Source organism: Heterocephalus glaber, unplaced genomic scaffold (genome assembly GCF_053883595.1).
Source record: "Heterocephalus glaber isolate CG9 unplaced genomic scaffold, H.glaber_assembly_v1.0 deba00001226, whole genome shotgun sequence".
NCBI classification, from domain to species: Eukaryota; Metazoa; Chordata; class Mammalia; order Rodentia; family Bathyergidae; genus Heterocephalus; species Heterocephalus glaber.
This window is the reverse complement of record NW_028258219.1, coordinates 591,777-615,445: the sequence shown is the minus strand read 5'-3', so window position 1 is coordinate 615,445 and position 23,669 is coordinate 591,777. Positions and strand designations below refer to the sequence as shown.

General features: G+C 49.8%; 1 protein-coding gene across 12 annotated transcripts in view; it reads right to left on the bottom strand.

Annotated features, from left to right (window-relative positions):
• Farp2 (FERM, ARH/RhoGEF and pleckstrin domain protein 2) overlaps positions 1 to 23,669 on the bottom strand; it is a 124,767-nt gene that overhangs the window by 14,656 nt on the left and 86,442 nt on the right. For 9 of the 12 annotated variants that reach the window (XR_015451160.1, XM_004868482.3, XM_004868488.3 and 6 more), the window contains 5 exons: positions 21,641 to 21,902; positions 8,532 to 8,710; positions 3,840 to 3,929; positions 3,256 to 3,389; positions 2,543 to 2,624 (listed from right to left, as the gene is read on the bottom strand). Coding sequence is in view for 11 of the 12 variants with exons in the window: in XM_004868482.3 (XP_004868539.1) it covers positions 2,543 to 2,624; positions 3,256 to 3,389; positions 3,840 to 3,929; positions 8,532 to 8,710; positions 21,641 to 21,902 (747 nt within the window). In the remaining variant the exon portion in view is untranslated. The remainder of the gene's footprint in view (positions 1 to 2,542; positions 2,625 to 3,255; positions 3,390 to 3,839; positions 3,930 to 8,531; positions 8,711 to 21,640; positions 21,903 to 23,669) is intronic. The other 3 variants (XM_021247356.2, XM_021247357.2, XM_021247358.2) reach the window with 3 other exon arrangements.

Genomic DNA, 23,669 nt, shown 5'->3' with positions numbered 1-23,669 from the left:
TAACTCTTAAGGGGTACAATGTTTCGAGGGTAACTTCTGATGGGAACCTTGTTCAAAGAGCACTGTTCTGAGGGAAAGTATGTGCCAGAGAAAAGCACTCTGAAAGGACCTTGGTTCTGAGGGCACTTCCATGGGGGCATGCGATTCCCCAGGGAGACACATTTTGGGGAATGCTCTTCTGAGAGGACCCCTGTTCTGAAGGGAGACTTGCTTTGAGAAGCGCTGTTCTGAGAGAAGCAATGCTCTGGGAAAAGCTATTCTGAGGGGAACTATTTTCTGGGGAATGATGTTCTGAGGCTAAACATGCTTGGGAGACTCCATGCTGGAGTGAATCCTACTGAGGGGACACTGTTCTAAGGAGAATTCTATTCTCAGGGAGGGCTGCTCTAGGGGGAGCAATGTTCTGGGGAAATGTTAATGGGAAGCCCTTTCCCCTTTCTGAGAAACATTTTCTTGATGGAAAATTTCTTATGTGAGAAATGCTGCTCTGAGGAGAACTTTTTTTAAAAAATAAGAGCTCAGTTCTGGAGAAATGGTCCTGAGAGGAGACATTTTGGGGAATGGTGTTTTGAGGAAACCCTTGTTATAGAGAATGCCCTTCTGAAGAGAATGCTGCTCTAGAGGAATCTTACTTAGAAAGGAGCCCTGTTCTCAGGGGAACATGTTCTGAAGGGAGTTCTCTTCTGAGAGGAATAGTATTTTGAGGGAGGATTTCTTCTAAGCAACTCTGTTCCAAAGTAAGTCTGTCGGGCCTGGGATTTAGCTCAGTGGTTCCGCCACCTGCCCCACAAGCACAAGGTCCCAAGTTCCATCCCCAGTACCAAAAAAACAAACAAAACAAAGTACGTCTGTCAAGGGGAAAGATTTTCTAAAGGGAAGCTGTTTTGAGGGGAACTTAGTCCTGAGGAATGCTGTTCTGAGAAGAAGCATGTTTTAAAGTGTGCTATTACAGCAGAATGTTATTCTGAAGAACTCTGTTCTGAAGGGAACCCTGTTCTAAGAAAAGTGCTATGAGGGGAAGACTGTTCTGAGGGAAATATTGCTCTGAACAAAAAGCTGCTTCTGAAGGGAGTGCTGTATGGAGCAACCTTCTTCTGAGATGAGCTGTTCTGAGTGGAATCTTATTCTTAAGGGACCCTTTTCTGAGGGAAACCCTGTTTTGCAGTGAGCTCCGACCTGGGTGGAACACTGCTCTGGGGGAAGCTATTTTAAGGAGAACTCTACTCTGAAAGAACCCTACACGAGAAGAGCCCTTCTCTGAAGGGAGTACTCAAAGGGTGCTGTTCTGAGGAGGATTTCATTCTAAGCAATGCTTTCCAAATGGGACCTTGTTCTGAGGAATCCTGTTCTGAGGGGAACTCTGTATTAGGAATTACATTCTGAGGTGAAGGCTTCTCTGAGAGGATTGCTGCTCTAAGCACAACTCTGTTTTGCCTTTTTTTTTTTTTGAGACAGGGTCTTTCTATGTATTTCAGACTGACTTTGAACTCACTGTGTAGCCCAGACAGTCCCTAAACTCACAGCAATCATCCTGCCTCAGCCTTCCAGTGCTGAGATTACAGACGTGTGCCAGTATGCCTGGTGGGGCAACTCTGTTCTGAAGTTAACCTTGTCCTAGGGAAACTCTTCTGAGGGGAACATTTATTTCTGGGAAAAGCTATTTTGAGAAGAAATCTGTTCTGAGGAGAACCCTATTTGAGGAATACTGTTCTGAGGAGAATAATGTGATAGGGAAATATACTTTGAGGGAGTCCCTTCCGAAGGTATGTTGGCCTAAGGGCAACCTTGTTTGGAGGAGCGCTATTAAAAGGAAGGCTGTTCTTAGGAGAACACCACTTGAAAAAACTATTCTTTTGTTGTTGTTGTTGTTACTGGAGATTGAACTCAGGTCCTTGCACTTGCAAGGCAGGTGGCAGAACCACTGAGCTAAATCTCCGGCCCAAAAAAACTATTCTTCGAGGAACACTTTGAGGAAGGTGGTTGAGAGGAATGCTATTTTGAGAGAAAATGTGTGCCCAAGGGAAACCTGTTCTGGGAGGGACCCTGTTCTGAGGAGAATGCTGCTCTGAGCAGGATTACTGTCCTGGGGAATCCTGTTCTGAAATGAAGTACACTTTGATTGGAACTTTGTTTTGGAGAACACCATTCTGAGGGCAACTGTCAGAGTTCTAAGGGGAAGGAAGCTTGCTCTGAAGTGAGCACTGTTTTGAGGGGACACCATTGTAAGAAGGCTGCACTTAGTGCCACTCCATTCTGAGGGAACACTGCTTTGCTCTGAGATGAGTTGTATCCTGAGGGAAACTGTTCTGTGGGAAATCCTGTCTCAGGGCGTGATGCTCTGAAGGAAATAGTGCTCTGTGGGGAATCTTCTTCTGAAGGGAACCCTGTTGTTGAGAATACTGTTATGAGGAGAGCTTGTTCTTGGGGATGGTTTCTGTTCTGGGAAATGCTGTTCTGAGGGCACTACAGAGGAGAATAACAGATCTGTTTTCACCCACACCTTTCATGCTAGGCCTGGAGTTACAAGAAAAGCTTGACCTACCTTTAACTGACGCATGTTTTTGAGTAGGATGTCCCCAATTCGTTGATGATCATCTTTCGTATGGGCAATGGAGAGCCCTTCCCTGGAATAAAGAAAAACAAGAGGTTCAAACCCTGTGGAAGCTGGCAGAAAACACCATGATCTGATGGCAGCTTTACTAGCTGCCCTATTCACAATCATATGAATGATGGGATACTTTGAGGTGGAAGGGCCTTTACTGGACAAAAATAATTACTACATATCTGGTGATTCTCTAAAAAACATTCATAATCAGGTAAAAAAGTTCACCCACTTTTTTTTTTTTTTTTTGGTACCAGGGATCGAACTCAGGTCCTTGGGCTTGCGAGGCAGGCACCGGAACCACTGAGCTAAATCCCCAGCCCCTAACTTGCTCCTTTTACTTTTTTCTGAAAAAGGATGAGTAAAGGTTATTGTTAAATTTCTACATCTCTCCATAGGACTTAAAAATATACTTCAGTGAAATGATGGTTCCTCTGAATTAGTTTCTAAAGTTGGAAAATTCTTGAGAGCAGTGATGCTAATGAGAGTAGGGGCCTCCCCATGGGGCCAGCACTCAGGGACTGCCCATGTGTGGGTCCAGGGCAAGGGGCTACCAGCATGTACAGTAGGACTCCCAGAAGTGGGGGCCACCCAGGTGAGGGTCCAGAAGGTGGAGGTCTGCTATGTGTGAGTCCAGGATGCAGCATTTTTACCAGACCGCCAGCCTGTGTTCCACCTCATGCAGGAAGCCTCTGTGGAATTCATAGACAGGATCAATGTTGGAGAAAAGCAGGGTCATCAGGGCTGCAGGCATGGCATCCTCCTTGACTACTGCGCTGCGGAACCACTGTGGGAGGAGCTTGGCGTGACAGGAGGCATGGCCTTTGCTGGGGACCAAGAGACCATGCCCCTGAGGGCCTATGACCACAGGACACCCAGCCAAGACCCTCCAGACACTGCCTGTGAAAAAGGCTCAAGCTAGCACTCCAGCCAGTCCTTTGCTGACCATCCAGTCTTCAAATATAGCAAACAGTTCTAAGTCAGAAGTTTTGAATGGACACAGTCTCAGGTTTACAGCTTCACAAAAACTTGGACCTAATATTCTGACCCTAGACATCATGTCTGCACTTGATCTTAGCCAAAAGGCCAAGAAGCTTAGACATCATGTCTTAAGAGAGATACAACTTAAACTTTAGACACGTAGCAATGATTATCAGGAGATATTTCTCAGGATGGAACATCTATGTTTAGAATTAAGACATATTAAGAAAATTAAACAAGGACTGGGGTTTCATACCACAGTAATAACTTCTAAATCCTTTAGGTATGTTCGTTCTGTAGCAAGAATCTCCTTTGCTATGAAATAGGCCTCATCTTCTGGCATGTGCTGAAAGAAGGGGAGATGACCATGAGCACATCACCCTTTGGGTTCAGGGAAGCTCTGAAGTCTTTTTTTTTTGGTACTGGGGATCGAACTCAGGACCTTGTGCTTGCGAGGCAGGAGGCAGAACCACTGAGCTAAACCCCCGGCCCAGTTCTGAAGTCTTTAACACTTGCTTTCTTCTGCTCCAGTAAACACCAGCATGGGATCTTTGGTCACAATTCCTGAAGGGATTTACTGTACTTGTAAGCACAGTCACAATTAAGCCCAGGCAGCTCCTTCACATGTTTTTCTCTTTATGTTACCCTTTGGAGAAAAGAATTGCTGTTCAAATATTAATATATGTAAACAGGGCTTATTATTAGTTTTCTGATGAAATTATTGTTCATCTGACACTGCTAGTGGTGCAGCTGGTTAACAGACAGCAAGCCTCAAATATGTGAGTATGGCATACAAGTTTGTGTGAGATGATAAACAACTGAACTCAACTTGTAAGTCACTAAAATGGCCAAACAGGATATGTTCTAAAGATGCCTATAGCAGAGCACTAGGCTGGCTGATGCACTTTCTGAGTATGAAGTGGACCAGACCCCAGAACCCAGGCTCAGCTTTCAGCAGCTCTGTTTTCTCCAGGGTAGGCCCAAGATGGATTGTCCAGGCAGCTCCAAACTCCCCATCAGGGCTGCCTGTGCCCAGCCCGCGGTGCCTGGCTGCCGAGTTAGCCATTGACCTACTCCACACCTTGCCCACTTGGCAGTCCTGGCAAAGCACGAGCCTCACCTGGCCTCGTGGTGCTGTTTTCTGTCCTCAGAGGGCCTCTCCCCACCCTGAACCCCTCGTCCCTCCTCTGCCACCTGCTAGAAACCATGGTCTTGCTCTATCCCTGCATAGCTCACCCACTCCCCTCCCCTCTCAGATTGTGGATTTCTTTAGGGCAGCTGGTCTATGTGTTCACTGTGCAAAGGTAGGTTTAGCATGTCAGCTCCAAACGAGCACCGGGGACATGTCCTTGAGCAAAGGTCCCTGCTCCCGCTCCCCCACCCCTGGGGAGCTGGCAGCCAGCTAAGAGGAGGCATAGAAAACAACACAGACGAAAGGGGGGAGTCACAAATCATGGCAGAAAAGTGGCAGAGAGAATACAAAGCAGAGCAGGGATGGTTTGCAGCCTCGCTTGGAGATAACAGGGTGGGCTGTGCACAAGGCAGAGGCCCAGAAGCAGGGGGAGTGTGAGGGTGGTAAAAGGGGATGGAAACAGTTACTCCAGGGGGAATGTGGGCCATTTGCCTCTGGGTGCTTTGGGCTCTCGGGGTCTCTGTCAATGCATTTCATGTGTCTGGACTCAAAGATGCGAGCAGACAAGGCCGGCCAGGGAGGGGCCTTAGCAGCCATGTGCTCCAGCCATGTAAGATGGCACTGTGCATATGGGGGACGGAGCCAGCAAGGTGGCAGCAGCAGGTCTGGACCGGAGCCAAGGGAAAGATCAGTCGCCATCACGCAAGGTGGGGAAGGTAGGGAGAGTTTGGGGAGGAAGAGTGGGAGCCAAGTCTGCACACAGGAGGCTGGGGTAGGCTTGAGAAGCCAGACGGGAGCAGTGAGCAGTTGAGCGGGCAGCTGGAGCGTCCGTTCTCCTCCCTGTGCCTCTGAGTTTTAGTTCAGGACATGCGGGTACCTGCAGAGCACCTCGTAGCTGAAAGGGCGGCCAAACTGCACCCATCCCATGTGTCTTGGGGCCCACTAATAACGCTGGCTGGTATTCTCCAGCTGCCCCAGGAACCCGTGGCCACTGAAGCCCCTCAGAACTGGGTCCTGCTGTCCTCTCCCCCAGAATCCTGTGGCAACTTCTCCCATACTCCTCCAAGATGACTGGCAGCCATGGGATGGCTCTGGTCCCTGCAGTGTCCCCTTAAGAGCTCCTACACTGACCCTGGAGCATCAGCTTCCAGCCTTCACACTTCTATTTTGTGCATGTGTGGTGGTGGTGAGTGCTATCTTATCTCTAGCTGGCTTCATAGTCCTGTGAGCATCTGGTGTTGGAACTGGCCCTGAGGGGCCCATGTCTGTGGTAGGGAGGCACTGGCCTCCCCGCAGCCAAGGACCCGGGGCTTCTGGTTGCTTCCCTGGTGTATCAAGTGGGAGAAACCGGGGCGAAGGGGACCAGCTGCAGACTCTGCTCCCTTGCGGACCCAAAGGGTCAGGCTATTCCTTGCTACTCCACACAGCTAGGCAGCCGGAGGCACACAAAGCTGGGCAGAGCTGACGCACAGGTGGGGCACTGAGGACCCCAACCCCGGTCCTCCGGACAGCACCAGTGAATCCGTCCTGGTGTGGTGGTGAATGGCTGTAATCTCAGGTACTTGCAGGCTGAGGCAGGAGGGCCTGGGCAACTCAGTGAGGCCCCATTTCAAAAAGCCCAAACCAAACTACACAACACAAATGAAATAGTGATTCTGGGGCTAGGGCTCCCAGTAAGCCTGTGGTGGCCTTGCTGGGAACACAGGTTCACAAGGTCAACACAGGACTGGGGTGGGAGGCCACCTTGGAGTCTCAGGGCTGACCTCAGGCACTGGCTCACCCAGAAGCCTGTTTGCTCAGTGACCCCCGAATGCAGGTGATGGGCTGGACAGGTGTTAGTGTGAGGAAGGGCTGTCCCAGCCACCCAGCAGCCCTCCGTGCTCAACACCAGCCTTGTCTGTGGATGCTGACACGGGCAACCGCAGACAGCTGTCCTTGGGAGAAGCGGGAGGAGAAGGCAGACCAGAGCTGCAAGCCTCCAAGTGCTGCCACGGAGGGCTTGTCCTCTGTGAGGAACGGGGGCCTCATCCTGCTGGCCCCAGACACAGTGCTGTCCTCAGGGGTCGTGAATAACGAGTGGCTTTGTTGGTGCCAGACAACTCCAGCGTGCCAAGTAGTCACCCTACAGAGCACCTTACAGTCAACTGCTGTTAACATACTCAATAACAAATTAAATTTAGCTTTAAGGCTGGGGACGTGGCTCAGTGGTAGACTGCTTGTCTAGCATGTATAAGGCCCTGTCTGGGTTCAGTCCCAGTACCGCAAGAAACAAAACAAAAAAACAGGAAAAAATTTAGTTTTAAAAAGATTTCCTCAAGCTAACATTTTTTTAAAACCAAAGAAACAGTGAAATAAGATTTTCATTAGGTTTCTAAAATAAGCAATAAGCTATCCAACAGGACAACTGCCTTGTGGCCAAACAGGCTAAGTGCACAAGTGGCCAGCAGGGGCTCTGCAGGCTGGGAGTCGGGGAGGGACTAGCACAGGAGCAGAGCCAGGGCCAGCAGCCACGCCCATCAAGGGTAGCCAGGGCGCAGGGAGGGGGAGCTGGCCTCACTGCTGCGCCCCTGGGGAGGCCCAGGTTGCCTGGGGCTACCAACTGGGAATCCAGGTCTCAAGACAGGATGTTTTCTCTGGTCAATTCCGGATACCCAGTGCTATGGCTTGGCTCAGAATGCTCCTCACGGGCTCACTGTTAAAGGCTTGGTCTCCAGGTTGCCACTGCGAAGGTGGTGGCAGCTTTAGCAGGTGAGGCCCAGTGAGAGGTCTTAAGATCACTGGGGGGTGTGCTTGGGGGGCAGCGGGACCCCAGCCCCTCTCATCTTTTCTTGCTTACACCTGGGCTGTGGGGTGAGAGGACTGGCTTCACCACACCCCACCGTGACATGTCAAGACAGCCCCAAAGCCATAGGGCCAACTAGACCATGGAATGCAGACTCCACAACCAGGAGCCCAGAGCAAGCTCTGGAAGCTATCTGGCTGTGTGGAGTGGGGGACAGCGCCTCTCCTGTGCCAGGACCCCCGCAGGCCCTGCCCACTTACTTCCAGCCGCTGCTCAGGACCCACACTTCTTCCCTCCGGGCCTTCCAGGGACAGTAAAACCCACAGCTTACTATTTTAAGCTCATTCATTCCCTAAACCTTTCTTTTTTTCTTTGGTACCAGGGATCGAACTCGGGTCCTTGTGCTTGTGCAGCAAGTGCCGGAACCACTGAGCTAAATCCTTGGCCCCCCTAAACCTTTCTTATGTGCCCACCTGCAAAAGCAGACCCCAGATGGACCCCACTGCTTGACCACCTGCACCATGACGCGACCGTGGCGAGGCCACAGGGTGGAGAGGCTGCCTTGGGGTCGTGGTGACCCCTGCAACCATGATGTGCAGGCTTCCGAGTGGTCACTGCAGACTCTGACGTGTGTCACCACCAGCAGCTGGAGAGGTGCTGCTCAGCTCAGCCTTCTGGGCCTACAGCAGCCTCCTGCACCCCTCCAGCCCCGGCCCGGCCCCCCCCATCTTCAGCCTGACCCTAGCACCCAGATCTTGTCCTACCACCAAACTGGCAAAACGGAAGCAGGGAGGGAGGGAGGACCCCAGAGGAGGGAGAAGGGTGAGGCGGAAAGCTCCCCCAGTGCATGGCCTGTCCCATCCCCACCCAGCCCGACACCTGGAACCTACAGGCACTGAAACTGCTTGTTAAATGAAGAGGACACTTGTCAGCACAAGGCACTGGGCATCTGTTTCTTGTGCCTCAGGCTCATGGGGTGTGAGCAGACCCTTCCCTGCCCTGGGCTCCCCAGCAAGCCCATCCCAGCAGCCCACCTTGTGCCTCAGCTCCTCCTGGTCTTCTGTCCTGGGTCCACCAGCATCACTAAGAACAGGGCTGAGCAGGGGGGATGAGGCCAGCTCAGGGGGGGCCAGAGCCACCTGAAACACAGGGCTCAGGCTCAGTGGGCTCTTCTGGCTGGAAGGAGAAGGCTGAGGACTGTCCATCGCAAGGCCTGGAAATGAATGGGGTGGGGTGGGACAGAGATGAGAATGCCATGGGGCTGGCCAAGAGCGGTGCTTCTCCCCAGCACTAGCCTGCCAAGTCTCCCTTGTGAGTGGGCACTCTCTGGGAGGTGCACAGGGAGCCTGTCACACGCAGGTCCACATGTGACATGAATGAAAATGGGCCGATGGTGTGGACTGCCAGGGTCCAGCGGGGGCCTCAAAACTCCCTTGTGTCTATAGGGTTTCCTGTGGTACAACTAACCTCCAAGACTGGAAAGCTAAAGGCAGCACCGGGGCGGGGCTCGGCCCAAGACCTGAGTCCCCAGAACAATGCTTGCTAACCTGGAAGGCGTGGCCACCTTCAGACCACACTTACTGACCACTCATTAAAAAACTGAATCATACAAAACTGTTCAATTCATGACTATTTTTTCTTGGATTTTTCACTAATGAATTTTATTCGTTTACTTATTTGCAGTACTAGAGACCAAACTCAGGACCTCGAGCTTGCGAGGCAGGTGCGGCACCACTGAGCTACAGCCCTGGTCCTAATGAATTTTATTTTGTTTCTAGAATTGTCACAATAAGTAATACTTTTTACCCCCTCCTTAAAACAGTAGTTGCTTTTGAATACAGAAGTCCTAAATTTTCAGCCTAATTTTAAGGAGGCTAAAGATGAGGTATATTTCATCATACATTTCATAATACAAAAATTTCCTTATTTTTTAATTCTCAAAGGTTAATTTCTAATGTTTTTTTCTGTGGGAAATCAGTAATTATTAAGTTCTAAATTTTAAATATGTCTTTAAAAGAGTTTTATAAGAGAAATTTAAATATTATTTAAAAACTGCTAAAGATAGAAATTTACCTTACACTTTCAATAAAACTACTGTTATTTCTAACCATGATTATTGAATCAGCTTACAAAATGCTGAATACAAGTAACTCAATCTGAAGCCCCAGCTGCAAGGACGCCACACCAGGGATCCCCTACCCCGCTGGCTTCAGAGCAAGGTTCTCACACTGCATCACTGGAGTGCAGTGCAGTCACCTGGTGACCAGTTTAAAGCCAAAACTTGGTCAACCTGCCCAGCACACCTGAGCGTGCAGGCGGTGAGTGCAGAGCAGCCTCTTGGGAAACAGGCAGCGTCCTGTTGTCCCTGGGTGGGTTGGCACTGGCCTGCCGAGCTCTCCTGGGGGAGGAAGCCTGTATTTTCACATTGACAAATGCAGAGATCTGCAAGGGCTTTGTCTGCTGTTAGGATTCCGCGCATCTGGGTTCTTCAGACGAACTGCCAATATTTATGAGAGCAGAACTTTCCTCTGGAATTTTCTACAAGATACATTTAAAACAAGAGAACACTGACATAAAAAACCTAGATGTTGTTACTATATGGAATTATTAACAACCAGCTGATTAGAATTTACTTTTATTACACATTTAGTTAAAATATGCTAAACAACCTTAATGTGACATAAAATTCTGACTGCTGTGTTAGTCCCTGTCCTGTAGAGGGCTTCTTGTGTTGAGAAGGGGTGTTTCCAAAGATGTGCTATTTAGGACTTGAGCTCCCAAATCCTCTTTGGCCTTAAGCCAGAACTGAATGATGAGGCCCATTTATGCAATTAAAATTCAGAGAAGTCTTGCAGCTACTAACATCTCTCTGTTCTCTAAATGCTATCAGCATGAAACAGCTATGATGTTTTGAACTCGGTTATGAAAATCAAAGTTTGCCACTTCGGGCCTGTGTCTCCAGGGCTTCACACAGGACCTCACTTGAAAAATGTGCCTCCCATGGCAAGTTCTAGTGGACAAGAGCTGCTGCAAGATCCGACTGCTTTTAGGTAGAAGGAAGTGACACGCTAGGAACTGGCCTTACCCTGGGAAGTGCTGGGGCACGTGCTTCTAGGATCTTGCCAGGGTTAGCCAGCAGGCCACAGCCAATGTGGTGAACGGGAACTTCGAAGCAGAGATGCATTTCTCAATAAGCAGCCCCTTACTAAAACTCATCAAAGGAGGAAACTCTCCTTTAGAATAGACTGCTTGTTTGGAATAAACTACTTTTGATTCAATGGAGGTTAAAAGTCATCGTTTGGTATTATTATCGTAAACAGTTTCTATTTCACCAACAGTCGTCAGTGAAAAATTCAGTGAATAGAGTAAAAGTACCATAAAGTGCCACAAAACATCTAGGGAAACTTAACCTGTTCGCTATAGCAAACCTTAGAAACCATACCTACTTCAAGTTACACAGACACAGACCCTGTAGGAGGCAATCAATCCATGGGGAGTGGCTGGGTTCAACAAAACAAAAATCTATGTTGGGCTATTTTGTCAAGTAAGGGGCAATAAACATGGGACTGTGCACTGTGTGCGTTCAGGCTCCAGGCCCTTGACCTCGTCCCTGGAGTACTTTCAGCTGAAGCCACTGAAAGCACAAGAAAACCAGCACTGTGGTCAGCAGGGTGCTCTCCAGAAGTGACAAGAGACAGCAGTCAGTGTGGTTCAGACTCTACCACTCTTGGCTCTGTGAGAATAAAAGGGCATTTTTTTTTTTTTTTTTTGGTACCAGGGATTGAACTCGGGTCCCGTGTTTGTACAGCAGGCAGCAAAACTACTGAGCTAAATCCCTGGCCCATAAAAGGGCATTTTTGTTTTTTGGTACTGGGGATCGAATTCGGGTCCTTGTGCTTGTGCAGCAGGCGGTGAAACCACTGAGCTAAATCCCTGGCCCATAAAAGGGCATTTTTGAGGGGCCGGGGAATTTAGCTCAGTGGCTCCGCTGCCTGCCTCGCAAGTGCAAGGTCCCGAATTCAATCCCTGGTACCCCCCCCAAAAGCAAACAAACAAAATAAAAGGGCATTTTTTTTTTTTTGAGATAGGGTCTATGTAGTTTAGGGTGGTCTTGAATTCACTGTGTAGCCCACGCTGGCCTCCAACTTGTGATCCTCCTCCCTCAGCCTCCTGAGTGCTGGGATTACGGGTGTGTGACACCGGGCCTGGCCTGTGATAATATAAAGGGCATGTGGCCCAGCATTCCCTGCCTTAGAGAATCCTTTACATTGAGAATGCATTTTCAAATTCATGGGTTAAATGCAGCTGTCCTACAAAAATTTTAAATGTTAAAAGGAGCCAGAGAATATGTTTAGCCTTAATTGATATGGTGAGCAGTTAAAGAATCTTTAAAGAACAGACCCCTACATCCAAGGTACCAGCAACCATAGAGTAGACTCTGTTGAGTTACAGAAGTCCCTATTACAAAATTCCTTTAGACACTCTTGGAGGACACACCTACTGTACACAAAGACAATGCTCAACTATCCACTATATTGTCAAGAATGACTGATTTCATTACATGTCTGGTTTTTTTTTTTGGTACCAGGGATCGAACTCGGGTCCTTGCGCTTGCAAGGCAAGTGACGGAACCACTGAGCTAAATCTCCAGCCCATGTCTGTTTTTTTTTTTAAGGCACTGGGGACTGAATCCAGGGTGTTGCACATGCCAGGCAAGCCCTCTATCACTGACTGAGCTCTTTCCCCAGTCCTTTCTATCATCTTAGAGACAACGTCTAAGTCGCCCACACTGGTTTTGATGTGATCTTCATCCCTCAGCCTCCTGGGTGGCTGGGATTGCAGGTGTGTGACACAGCATGTGAGGAATTCTTCAATTTCCAAAATTAAAATATTTGAAATTGAGAAGTATGAACAGCAGTTATGATTTACTGAGCTGTTTCTGCTGGCAGCAGGTGTGCGTAACTGTTCAGTGAGTGTGCATGGAGGGGCTATGTCACATGGGTGTACTTGGAAAGAACATCTGAGCTGCTCTCAAGGCTACAATGCACAAGGTTTGGTTGTCCTCAAAGGACATCTGACATTTAAAACTCTTATTTCAAACTGTCAACAATGACCATCTCTGGAAGGTGATTTTCTTTGTGGAATTCTTTATTCCTAAAATTTTCTCAGCATTTATCTGGTAACCGTTAAAATGTCACTTAAAATATGCTATACTTTGGTGCTTACCTTCAATTCTGTTAAGACACTGCTTTATTCTCTAACTGGAGATGAAAGATGCAGGCCTATCACGTGCAGAGGGAAAGGCAAACACTTTTCACAACTTGGCATGTTCTTCTTTAAAACGCTATAATGAACAACCCTTGAAAATATCGGCCTAACAATGGATGAAGAATCAGCTCCCGTCAGGCAAAATTCAAGGTAAAGTTGAGGGTTGACTTGAGGACAGGAAGTGCAAAGAGGGCCAACTTTGGCTCAAATAATGGATCAGTCATCCCAGAAAAGGGCACAGCTGAACTGCACGAGACAGAGATAAGCATGGACTGGATGAATTAACAAAAGCTTATTTCTGGCTTCACAACTGGACTAGGATGTCACGGGTCATTTTCATACTCGAGCTGCAAGTACAAGAATGGCTCCTGAGGATGGGTCCAAAAGTCAGTCACCCCCTGCTCTGCATTTATGCAGTGTTCATCTCCCTGCATGTCACTGTCGCCCTCGTCTGCAGAGCAGGTGTGAGGACCCAGTCACAGCGGCTCTGGCCGGGGGGGGGGGCTGCAGGAAGACGGGGTCACACAAAGTTCTGAGCTGGTGCTGCTGTTGTGTATGTAGGTCAGAGCTCAGCCCACAAGTGCAGAGCTCCCAGTAAGCACTTCTCCCTCACGTTTTGTTCTAAATAAACAAGACGTTTTCCTTATTAAGAAAAACAGGCGACCTCTGCTGAGAGTCATGGCTGCTTCCTGCTTCCATGGTGCCCCGAAGGACCTGGTGTTTGACCTCTACCCTAGCTGCTGCTCAGAGCCAGCAGCCCTTCACTGCCACCTCATGGTGCCCTTGGACCACCCAAGGCCGCCTCTGCCTCCTGCCCGGATGGCTCACACCCTCACAGGTGCATCAGAACTTCCTCCAGGATGCCAAGGCTGGCACCAACCGCAGGTCCACCTGGGACTCCACACGCCCCATGTCTATCTGACCATGTCTCATGATTTTGTCGTGATGATGTGGCTTTGCAGAACATCACCAAATACTTTCTCCGCCAATCTCATGAGAGGGGACACACTGGGAGCCAAGGGAGCTGCAGAACCAGCACAGCGGGCAAATCTTCCTTCGGGATGTCAGAAACCAGCTTCGTGACTGGAGAGTGGGCTGACTGCGGTAGGGTGTGCGCTACCGTGGAGGGTGGAACTGCACCAGCTGGCCAGACAAAAACAACCCCACTTGCATGCATCATCGAGACTCATGATCTGCATGAGGGTGAAACCCATCACAGAATAATCGGGGGCCAGGTAACCAACTTGCACAAGCGGGGAGCCCCTGAATCTACCTTGGCAGCATATTTCTCTAACAAGCGTGTGCTGGGAGACGGTGACATGGAGACTGAGCTTTGGGCTAATGTTCCCACTACCAAGGGGTGATGTCCTGGCCACCAGGCAGTGCAATTGTGTTGGGGTTACCTTTGCCAAAGGTGGTATCAAAACATCTCTGAAGTTCTTTAATTTGTACCATTCTTTCAAGTAAAAAGAAAAAACAGGGATACTAACATACAGCAAGTTGCGCCTCGAGTCCCTTGTCCAGATGAGCCACCTGCCAGGTGTGATTTCCTCCAGCACTCAGACAGGTAGTCTGGTGGTTTGACATTTTTGTTCTAATAAAATGGATCCCAGGGGGCTGGAATGTGGCAAGGTGGTAGAGCATCTGCCCGGGACACATAAGGGCCTGGGTTCAATTCCCACTACAAAAACCCACCCCAAAGATGTATTTTTTTTGTCTAAAACTTTGAGATGCAGCCTCAGACCCCAAAAGACTGAAGGTCTGCAGGATTCCTTAGGAAAGACTTCAGAATTGATGCACTTGGAAAAATCTCAAGGCCTTACAGCTTTTACCACTTCTTCTTCTTTTTTTTTTTTTTTTTTGGTACCGGGGATCGAACTCGGGTCCTTGTGCTTGCGCAGCAGGTGGCAAAACCACGGAGCTACATGCCCGGCCCCAGTTTTACCATTTCTATCAGTCACTCTATAGAACTAATCCTAACACCCTTGGGAGCGGTTTCTCGACCTGCGATTGCGCACTGCAGCGCTTCCCCAGGCACCACTCACTACCACCATCACTGCGTCTCTGGGCAGTGGGCCCTGGGTGGTGGAGGTGTTGGCCGGAAGCAGCCCCACAGGATGGGGGCTGCACCTCTTCTCTCTGTGGGAAGGGACTGCCCACCTGGCGCTCTGGAGGGTGCCTGAGCTTGCTCCAGTGGGAGTTCTCTCAGCATGTGCTGCAGGGCAGAGCTGGGCTGCAGGAGGGCTCGTGTGGCCCACCGACCACCCTGCCCACTGGGCTCCAGGTTCCTGGAGATGTCTGGCACAAGCACTGTGGCTCTGCACTCTGAGTACCCAAAGGGTAAGGTAAGGCCTCACTGCTGCCGCCGCCCAGGGAGTGAGGACAGAGTCCCCACACACCTCAAGGCATGAGTGGGGACAGAAGTGTGGACAGCTCCATGGAGGCAGCAGAAAACCTGTGCTGGTCAATGGGTCATTCAGGTTTGGAGCCAAAGCATGCCCAGAACCTGGGGCAGGCCTATTCTTGTCACCTGGGTTGTCTGGGTTCTAGCTGACAGCAACAGGCACCATGTCTTTGTGTTCAAAGTTAAGAAGAGCACTGCTCTGTGAGGAGGGAAGAACGCACCTCTGTGGAGTATGCACCGCTGCCACAGGAGCTGCCCTGAGGCCTGCACCATGGGCACAGACTCTATTCCCTACGAGGCCCTGCTGGAGCAGGAGACGCTGCCAAGCACCGGGACAGAGAAGAGTGGAGGCGCTGTCACCACACCCTGGCAATATGCACGAGTGTCAGGGAGCCTGTTTGGTGCTCAGAAGCCAGCACCGTGAGGAAGGGGCCAGTGAAGAGGCAGTGAGCATTCACAGTGATTCCAAGGGTTCATTTAACACGTGAAATCATCTTTGACTTACATAAATAAAAAACTAAGCAGAGGGGGAAAAAAGCTAAAAAGCCCATTTTAAAATTCATAGTAAATATTTCCTTATTTTATTGAATAAACAATTTAAAAATTCTTGATTAGTACATATCTGCAAGTTTATAAATGGCAATATCAATAGAAAACATATTTATAAGTACCACAAACCAGACAACAGAAATGTCTCTTTGAAGAGTGAACAAGTTCAAATGCATAAGGAAATTCCAGCTCCTTTCTCTTCATTTCTTTTTTTTTGGTACCAGGGATCGAACTCGGGCCCTTGTGCTTGGGAGGCAGGCGGTGGAACCACTGAGCTAAGTCCCCGGCCCTCTTCATTTCTTAGGGAATGCAAGTGCTTTCATGCAGAAGAAAGGGCCTGGTGCATGAGAGCCTGGGCTATGGTGCGGGAGGAGCCAACAGCACCCGCCTGCCAGCGGTGATGGAGTGTGCCGGACACGCAGCCCTGAGACAAGAGCCAAAGTGAGATCACGCAGATGTCTCTCCGTGGAATTAAGAAAAAATGTCAGCACTCTCAATCTAAGTCCCCAAGAGGACACGACATGGTATTTTCGCCTACGAAGTAACTGTTCTAGTGTCAGGTCTCCTTTGGTGTTCCAGGAGGGAATACGAGCACTGGGCAGATACCACATGCATGCGTCAGTATCAATGGCACATGGACGCGTAACAGGAGGACACCGTGCTTCGTGTCGCTGTGTGCTCAGGCCATGCGCGCCGGTACACATGTCCACCAAAGCGATGAAAAAGGACTGCACTGCCTCTGGCAGGATGACAGTAATGGGAATGACCTAACTAATAGGCTTAACAGGTTTTCACGTTAAACCTTTCTGGTGTGCTACTCCCATCCCTTGGTCATTGGCACTAGTTAAACCATAGCTGTTTGCTGGAGCAGGGAATGCTACTGTGATGCATGTAAAGAATTCCTCTGTAACATAAGAAAGGCACACACCAACACTAACGATTTAACCATTACACGGTATACATCGCTGCATCTCTTTTTTTTTTTTTTTTTTTTTTTTTGGGTACTGGGGATTGAACCTTGTGCTTGCGAGGCAGGCGCCAGAACCACCGAGCTAAATCCCTGGCCCCATCGTTGCATCTCTTAATGTACTGTCTTGCTAACACACAGCTGCCGCTGTCAAGGACTGGAAATGTGCGTATACTGGCTTATATAAAATACCTGGATTTTAGAAACACAAATACAAAAACACACTTGATAACTAATAAATATTCCACCCAAGGCAGAATATGTTGTCAGCGGCGGACATACTGGGTACAACAGGCATCGCCTGCTGGTAGCTCTGCACTACGGGAGTTGCTACAGGGTCTCCTCCCCACCTGCGTGCTGCACCTGGCTGCTGTCCCATCTGCGTGCACACACCAGCTCCTGTCACCTCTATGACAGTGGCATCCTGCCTGCTGCCCGTCCCACTCTGAAGTTGACACTGATCAAGGGCAGTCTGCACGGTGGACTCTGCAGCACATGGGAAAGGAGCTGCTCCAGACCGAGGTGCGTCTCAGGCCGTGCTTCCTTCCACCCCAGCTCCTGCCCAGGGTCAGGGTGCATCAGCCACTCCCAGGCCAAAGCGACTGCCCAGCACAGGGACGCAAACCCAGGACGGGCCCTGCGCTGCCTCTGGGCCCAGCCGGATGACCCACGATCCAAGCACATATACCATCTCTCATTCGGGCAGACAAGCAGTGCTTTGGCTCAAGCACCGGCAGGAGCTGCTCCTGGCTCCTAGGCCCAAGCCTGCACTCTGCTTCCCTGTCTCTAACTCCTCAGAGTGAGTCTTGTGACCCCTGGAAGTGGTACGGACTACTGTCATATTCACAACAGGCCATAAGCAGGGATTCAGAAGGCTGATTTTTTTTTTTTTTGGTACTGGGGATCGAACTCGGGTCCTTGTGCTTTTGAGGCAGGCGGCGGCGGAACCACTGAGCTAAATCCCCGGCCCCAGAAGGCTGGTTTTTGACTAGAGTCTTTCAGTACAAAGGAAAAGCTGTGACACTCAAAGTGTTACTGACACTGCATAAGCAAGGCTCTTCACAATTTCTCCAAATTGTGCCAGAAAGTTCAACCTGACCTTGAACGTCATACTTCCACCAGGGCTATCCAGAGCACCTGGCCACACAGGGCCGTGTAAACTGTTGAGTCAGGCACTGTGCTCTCAGCAGTGACCTAGACCCCAGGCATCAGGAGTGACAGACAGGCAGGCTGCCCTGGTTGGCGGCTGCACCAGGTCCAGGCACCTGCAGGGCTGGGCCAGGCGGAGGTGCTGTGCAGGACGTGCCTTCTCCTACGAGGCCCTGGCCAAAAGGGGGTGGGGGTGTGGGCTTGCTCTTCTAAATAAAACCTAACAGTGCGCTGTGCTGGATAATGATCTGAATAAATCAAATATTAACATGCACTGTAAATATGACCGGGAATTTACCTATGTTCGCAGGATTAGGTGATACAGTATAACACCATATTGCAGGGCTACAGGGGAAAGTGTGTCCTGTTTCAGACATCCGTGCAGGAATTCTGAGGAAAGTAACCATTTTCTTTAAAGTACTTCAGTAACAAAACTCAGAAGATGAGAGAGAGAGAGAGAGAGAGAGAGAGAGAGAGAGAGAGATGGAGTGCGTGTGGCCAAGTATCAGCAATGCTGAATTGGGGTGGCAGGGGCATGTTATACTTTTCCTTCTCTTTGTATATTTGGGAAAGTTCAGAACTAAAACACAATACAAGTGTCTCCAGAAAGTGAGATTCTACTAACAGAAAACAAAAGCAACAAACCTACCTCATAGGAGGCCCAGCAGAAAATGGCTGAGAGAGGAATTTATTGCGGCTCTCCAGGACAGGGCCTGAGGGGATCTGCCTGGGGTGGCTCCCTGCCTCCAAAGAAAAGGCTGGCTCCCCACAGCACTTGCTGCAGTATGGCGGGCACCCCAGCCTGGCAGCAGAGTGGTGGTGCCCAGACACGAGGGTGGGCTCCCTTTATGGAAAAAGACAACGTTTGTCACTTCACAGCAGCAAAGGGGACATCTGCTAGGTAACAACAAAGGGAAAAGCAGACATTGGCCACCCTATGGAAACTAAGATTTAGGAAAATCATTTTAATGTAATACATATTAACCCTTCTCCATAACACAATCCCAGTGTTTATTTTTGGAGTGGCACACTGGGAAGAAACAAATTGCTCTCAACAGCCCGGTTCTCACCAGTTGCTTCCAACCACCTCCAGTTCATCACCATCTTCTACCCCAGGCACATAACAGTCCACAGGCAGCAATCAGCCAGCATGGAAAGCTGCACCTTGCTTCAACACTACTGAGAAGATAAGCCTAAATCACGAGGGGACAGAATGAACAACAACTGAACACACAGGAAGCGCTGGCCAAACAGATCGGCAAAGTGATACGACTATAGTTTACATTTAATGAGGCCACAAAAGTGGAAAATTACACGATGCAGTCAGCCTCAAACCCCTTGTTCGTTTACGACCAATGATAATGAGCAAAGAAACACCGGCGTGTACACGATGCCCAAGCTCCAAGAGACTCCGAGCAAGGACTTAGCAAACAGAGCAAATCGTCCAGGCAAAGAACTGGAGTCTTGCACATGAATGGAAAGAGTGCTTAGGGTTTCTGCAGGACATTTTGGGGGAAAACCCCATAAAATATGGTATTACACTACTAGGTAAGATCAGAAAGGACAACCATCACCAACCTGGACGGGACAAATTCAACAGTGTCTGACCAGGGCTGGCCTCGGCCTGGTGTCTGTGTGGCACTGGGCCGGCTACATGGCAGTGGTTTCTCCCCATGTCCGCTGACAGCACTTGCAGTGCACCCTAAGGATCAGCCCAGATCTCACAGCGAGTGAGTGGCTCAGGGAGCCCTCTCCCAACAGTACCCTCAGGACAACCTCAGCACACCGCTCACCGACTCCTCCCCCTGTCTTGGGACACAAGGATGTCCACGACGGCACACAGGGAAGATGGCTGGCAGCGTGTACTGCAAGGCACCTGATGTAAGGGAAACATCATTTCTAGAGAAAGAGTGAGCTCAAGCCATTGCACACTCTGGGACATTCCTTGTATCATTTTTACCTAACAACTCACTGGCAACTTGTACCATGACTCTCAGGCCCACTCATGGGTCTGGGTCCACTTTGCTGCAACTGTATCATGCAGTACATCCCCAGTGAAGATGAGCAGAAGGAACACTTCACATTTACGTAGTGGATTTTAAAACCAATGCTCCTGAAAGCCGACCATCTAAACACAGCATTGCCTCTGGCCTCACGTCAGAAGGGAGAGGAGGCCTGTGGGACTGGGACAGTCTGAAGGGCATCCCTGGCATGCAGAAGCCTGTGGGCCCCCTGCTTGTCCATGGTTAGCAGTCCATGGTTAGCAGTCTACGGAGGCATTCTGTAGAGATTCTGTGCAGTATATTAGCAAGGCAAATCAGAGAAAACCTTCACCCTGATTACGGGCAGCCTGGTTTACCAACAGGCCCAATAGAGTCTGTGAAGAGCAACGTGAGGGCAGGGTGTGTGTGTGCAGCTCAATGGTGCAGCACATGCCTAGCACCTAAGAATCCCTGGGTTCAAATCCCAGCACTACCACCACCACCAAGAAACAAAGAAACCTTAATCAGAGCTGTGTAACATTCAAAGCAGACAGCACCGCTTTTTACTTGAATCAAAATATGTACCAAAAAACCAAAGCCATACAGACTAATTAGCCTCCAGGACTAGCTGGAAATGCTTGTCTATTCTAAACCAGATGTACAGCTTTTAACACCATTACAAGTAAAACTTACTTCACTGACATTCAAAAAAAGGGTAATAAACCAGGAATTAGGAAAAAACCTGAATATCTGGCCTGGACTAAACTATTTCCTACATCTAAAGCAAATGGTTCTCACCCCTAACTGCATGGATTTGGGGAGGGGCCTCTCTACGAAGGAGTCTGAGTGGTCAAGATGAATTTTTCCCTTTCTGATCTCCCAGAGTCAAATTCTTTAGATTGTTCTGAAAATCAAAAGGGACTCTCTCTGTACCTGTCTGTGTGAAAGGGTTGCTGAAGAAAAGGCTCATGTCCGGGGGGGCCTCAGTCTCGGAGCCCCACAAGCTCGAGTCTGTGCTACTGGAATCTTCGGCTGCTGTGGGTGGGTAGCTGAGCTGCTCTAATTGGTCGATGATGTCAGAGAACTGAAAGGCTGAACTGGACTCGGAGCGGACCGAGCAGGCAGGGAAGTTGACCATGGAGCTGGCCTCAGACTGATTGGCGGAGCTGGAGGTGTGCAGAGACAGCCCGCTGTGCAGAGGCAAGTTATGGAGTGAGCTGTTTTCGGACTGGTTGTTTCTGAGTGAGCTAGTGTCAGAAGGACTCAAGAGGCTCTGCATCAGGCTAGCCTGCGCCTTCACTTCAAATAGCTCCGAGGTGTCTGAGGGGTGCGGATTGCCATTGAAGTCACTTTCTTCCCCAAATTCAAAATCATCTTCTGCATTCATGTCCACTGCCTCAGTGGAGTACCTGTCAGGGCTAGACTGGGCAGACTCCGAGTACCGGAAGGGAGGGGATGCAGTGGGCTGGGCAAGGGCTGGGGCCTCTGAAGGGAGCAGAGAGCTGTATGCAAAGGAAAATGCCTCTGAGCCTCCAGCAAAGAAAGAGATGTCTGCTGGGTCATCATCTATGAACTCCTCGGACACCTGCAGCTGTGCATTTGTCAATGTGAAAACAGGGCCCCCACCACGGCGCTGCCGGCCACCCCCGTACTCCCCCCAGGGCAGAAACGAGCCTGCAGGGGCATCGGCCTCCCCAGTGTCATTCCCACCAGCAGCTCTGAGCGCCCCGCCTGCCCTTCCCACACCTAGGTCTAAGGCACTGAGACTCTGTCCCGTGGGACAGACAGAACCACGGCTGCTCATGACAGAACCAAACCCGACACCTGGACTAGACTGGAGCGCAGGGGACCGGGGAGGCTGGGCTGATGGGGCGCTGGGGCCTCCAGCTGCTTCACTGTTCCTCATCATGGCTGCATTCTTGACAGCTGCACTGATGCAGGGAGCCAGGGGATCCATGAGGGAGCTGCTGCTGTCCTTGAAATCAGGTAGGCCAGGTGGGAGCAAAGGGGAGGTAGCAAGTGGATAAGAGGAGGCGTTTGCTGAAGACAGAGAGGCAGATCTTAAGTCCTCGGTGAATGAGATGCTCTGAGGGTCAAAATTAGGGGGAAAAAAAAGAATACAAAAAATTACAAATCACCATTAGAGGTTACAAAGCCAGCCTGGTGTAGTGCTGCACGCCTGTAATACCAGCTGCTCTGAAGGCTAATGCAGGAGGATCACAAGTTTTTAGGCCAGCCTGAGCAATACAGTGAGACCCTGATCCAAAATAAAATTTAGAAGTACTGCAATGTACTTTAGCAGTAGAGCACTCGCATCACATGTACAAGGGCCTGGATACAATCCCCAGTATTACAACCAACAAACAAAAAATGGAAATTGCAAAGCCAACTATTTGTTTGTCTGCTTGTTAGGAAGGATAAGTGATCAGACTGTCCCTTTAGAACAGAAGATTTGTAAATGTGGATGGTGCTGCAAACCAGCCCAGACCGTACTTATAACCCCTTATAATTGTTTTCTTCTCTTATGGCATGAAACTCGCACAGGAAGGAGAACTGAACAAGGGCTGCCCACATCTCTAGCGCACCCCTCGACACCCACGGTTGCCAGCACATGCGTTTGGCATGCAGTTTCACCTACCTGGACAGGAAGCGAGTAATTTCCCTCAGCCAGCAGTGCCTCCACTGCCCCATGCCAATGCCAGGGGACAAGTCCAAGCTTAGAGTCTGAGGCTCGGGGGGGACACAGACCTGTCCACTATGTGTGCAGGGAAAGGCTGTGCAGTCAGTGCACAGGAACCTGGGGGCATCTCAAAACCAGAAGTGAGGCGAGTCACAAGCAGGGCACAGGGACTGAGGGCAGTGAGCAGCCACACGAGGCGTCTCCCCAGTGCCCGAGCTGTGTCCTCCCTGAGATCCCGCACACAGACACAGGTGGGTCCTCTCCCGTGCTAAGCACCCCTCTTCACGTGTGCTACACTGAGATGCAGTCATGCATCAAGAAAGTCCTCCTATATTCAGCACCACAACACCACTAAGAGAGCATCAGACTGAATATGCAGGGGCAGAACCAGCAACTTCTGTGCAGCTCATGTGGGCAGTGCACACACGGACGTGAGCAAAACGCCACGGCCAGAGGCCAGAGCCAACCACTGAGAAAACAAAACAGCATTTATGTCATGGCCTATAAAGTTAAGCTATTATCCAGTGTTTATCATATCATCTTTTCTTAACCATCAACCATTCTCATTTTCTGTGGCTTTTAAAATACAATGTGAGGGCCAGGGATTTGGCCAAGTGGTTCTGCCACCTGGCAAGGTCCCAAGTTCAATCCCCAGTACCAAAAAAACCCCCACCAAAACCCAAAAAACACACAAAAAAACCCCAAAACAAAAAACAACGTAAGCGGGCCAGGGATCTGGCTCAGTGGCGCCCGTGCCAGCCTTGCAAGTGCCAGGTCCTGAGTTCAATCCCTGATACCAACAACAAAACAAAACAGAACAGAACAATGTAAGAGCCAGGGTGGTGGTGCCGACTGCCAGTGATTCCAGTATGCGGGAGGAGGGGTCACTGCGAGCTCCAGGCAGCCCGAACTGCACAGCAAGACCCTTTCTCAGAAAAGCAACATAAGTAATGAGTCAATTAATTTAAAAAGCCCATGTAAAGAACTGAAAGCTTAAACGTAGTTTTAAATTTTTTTCTCTTTTTTGAGTCAGGCTTGCACTAAGCTGCCCAGGCTGGGCTCCAACTTGCAGGCTTCCTTCGTGCCTCAGCCTTCCCCCTCCCAGCACTGGGATTTGAGGCACACGCCACCACGCCTGGCTTTGAGATTTTAGGACAAGGTCTCTAAATACGA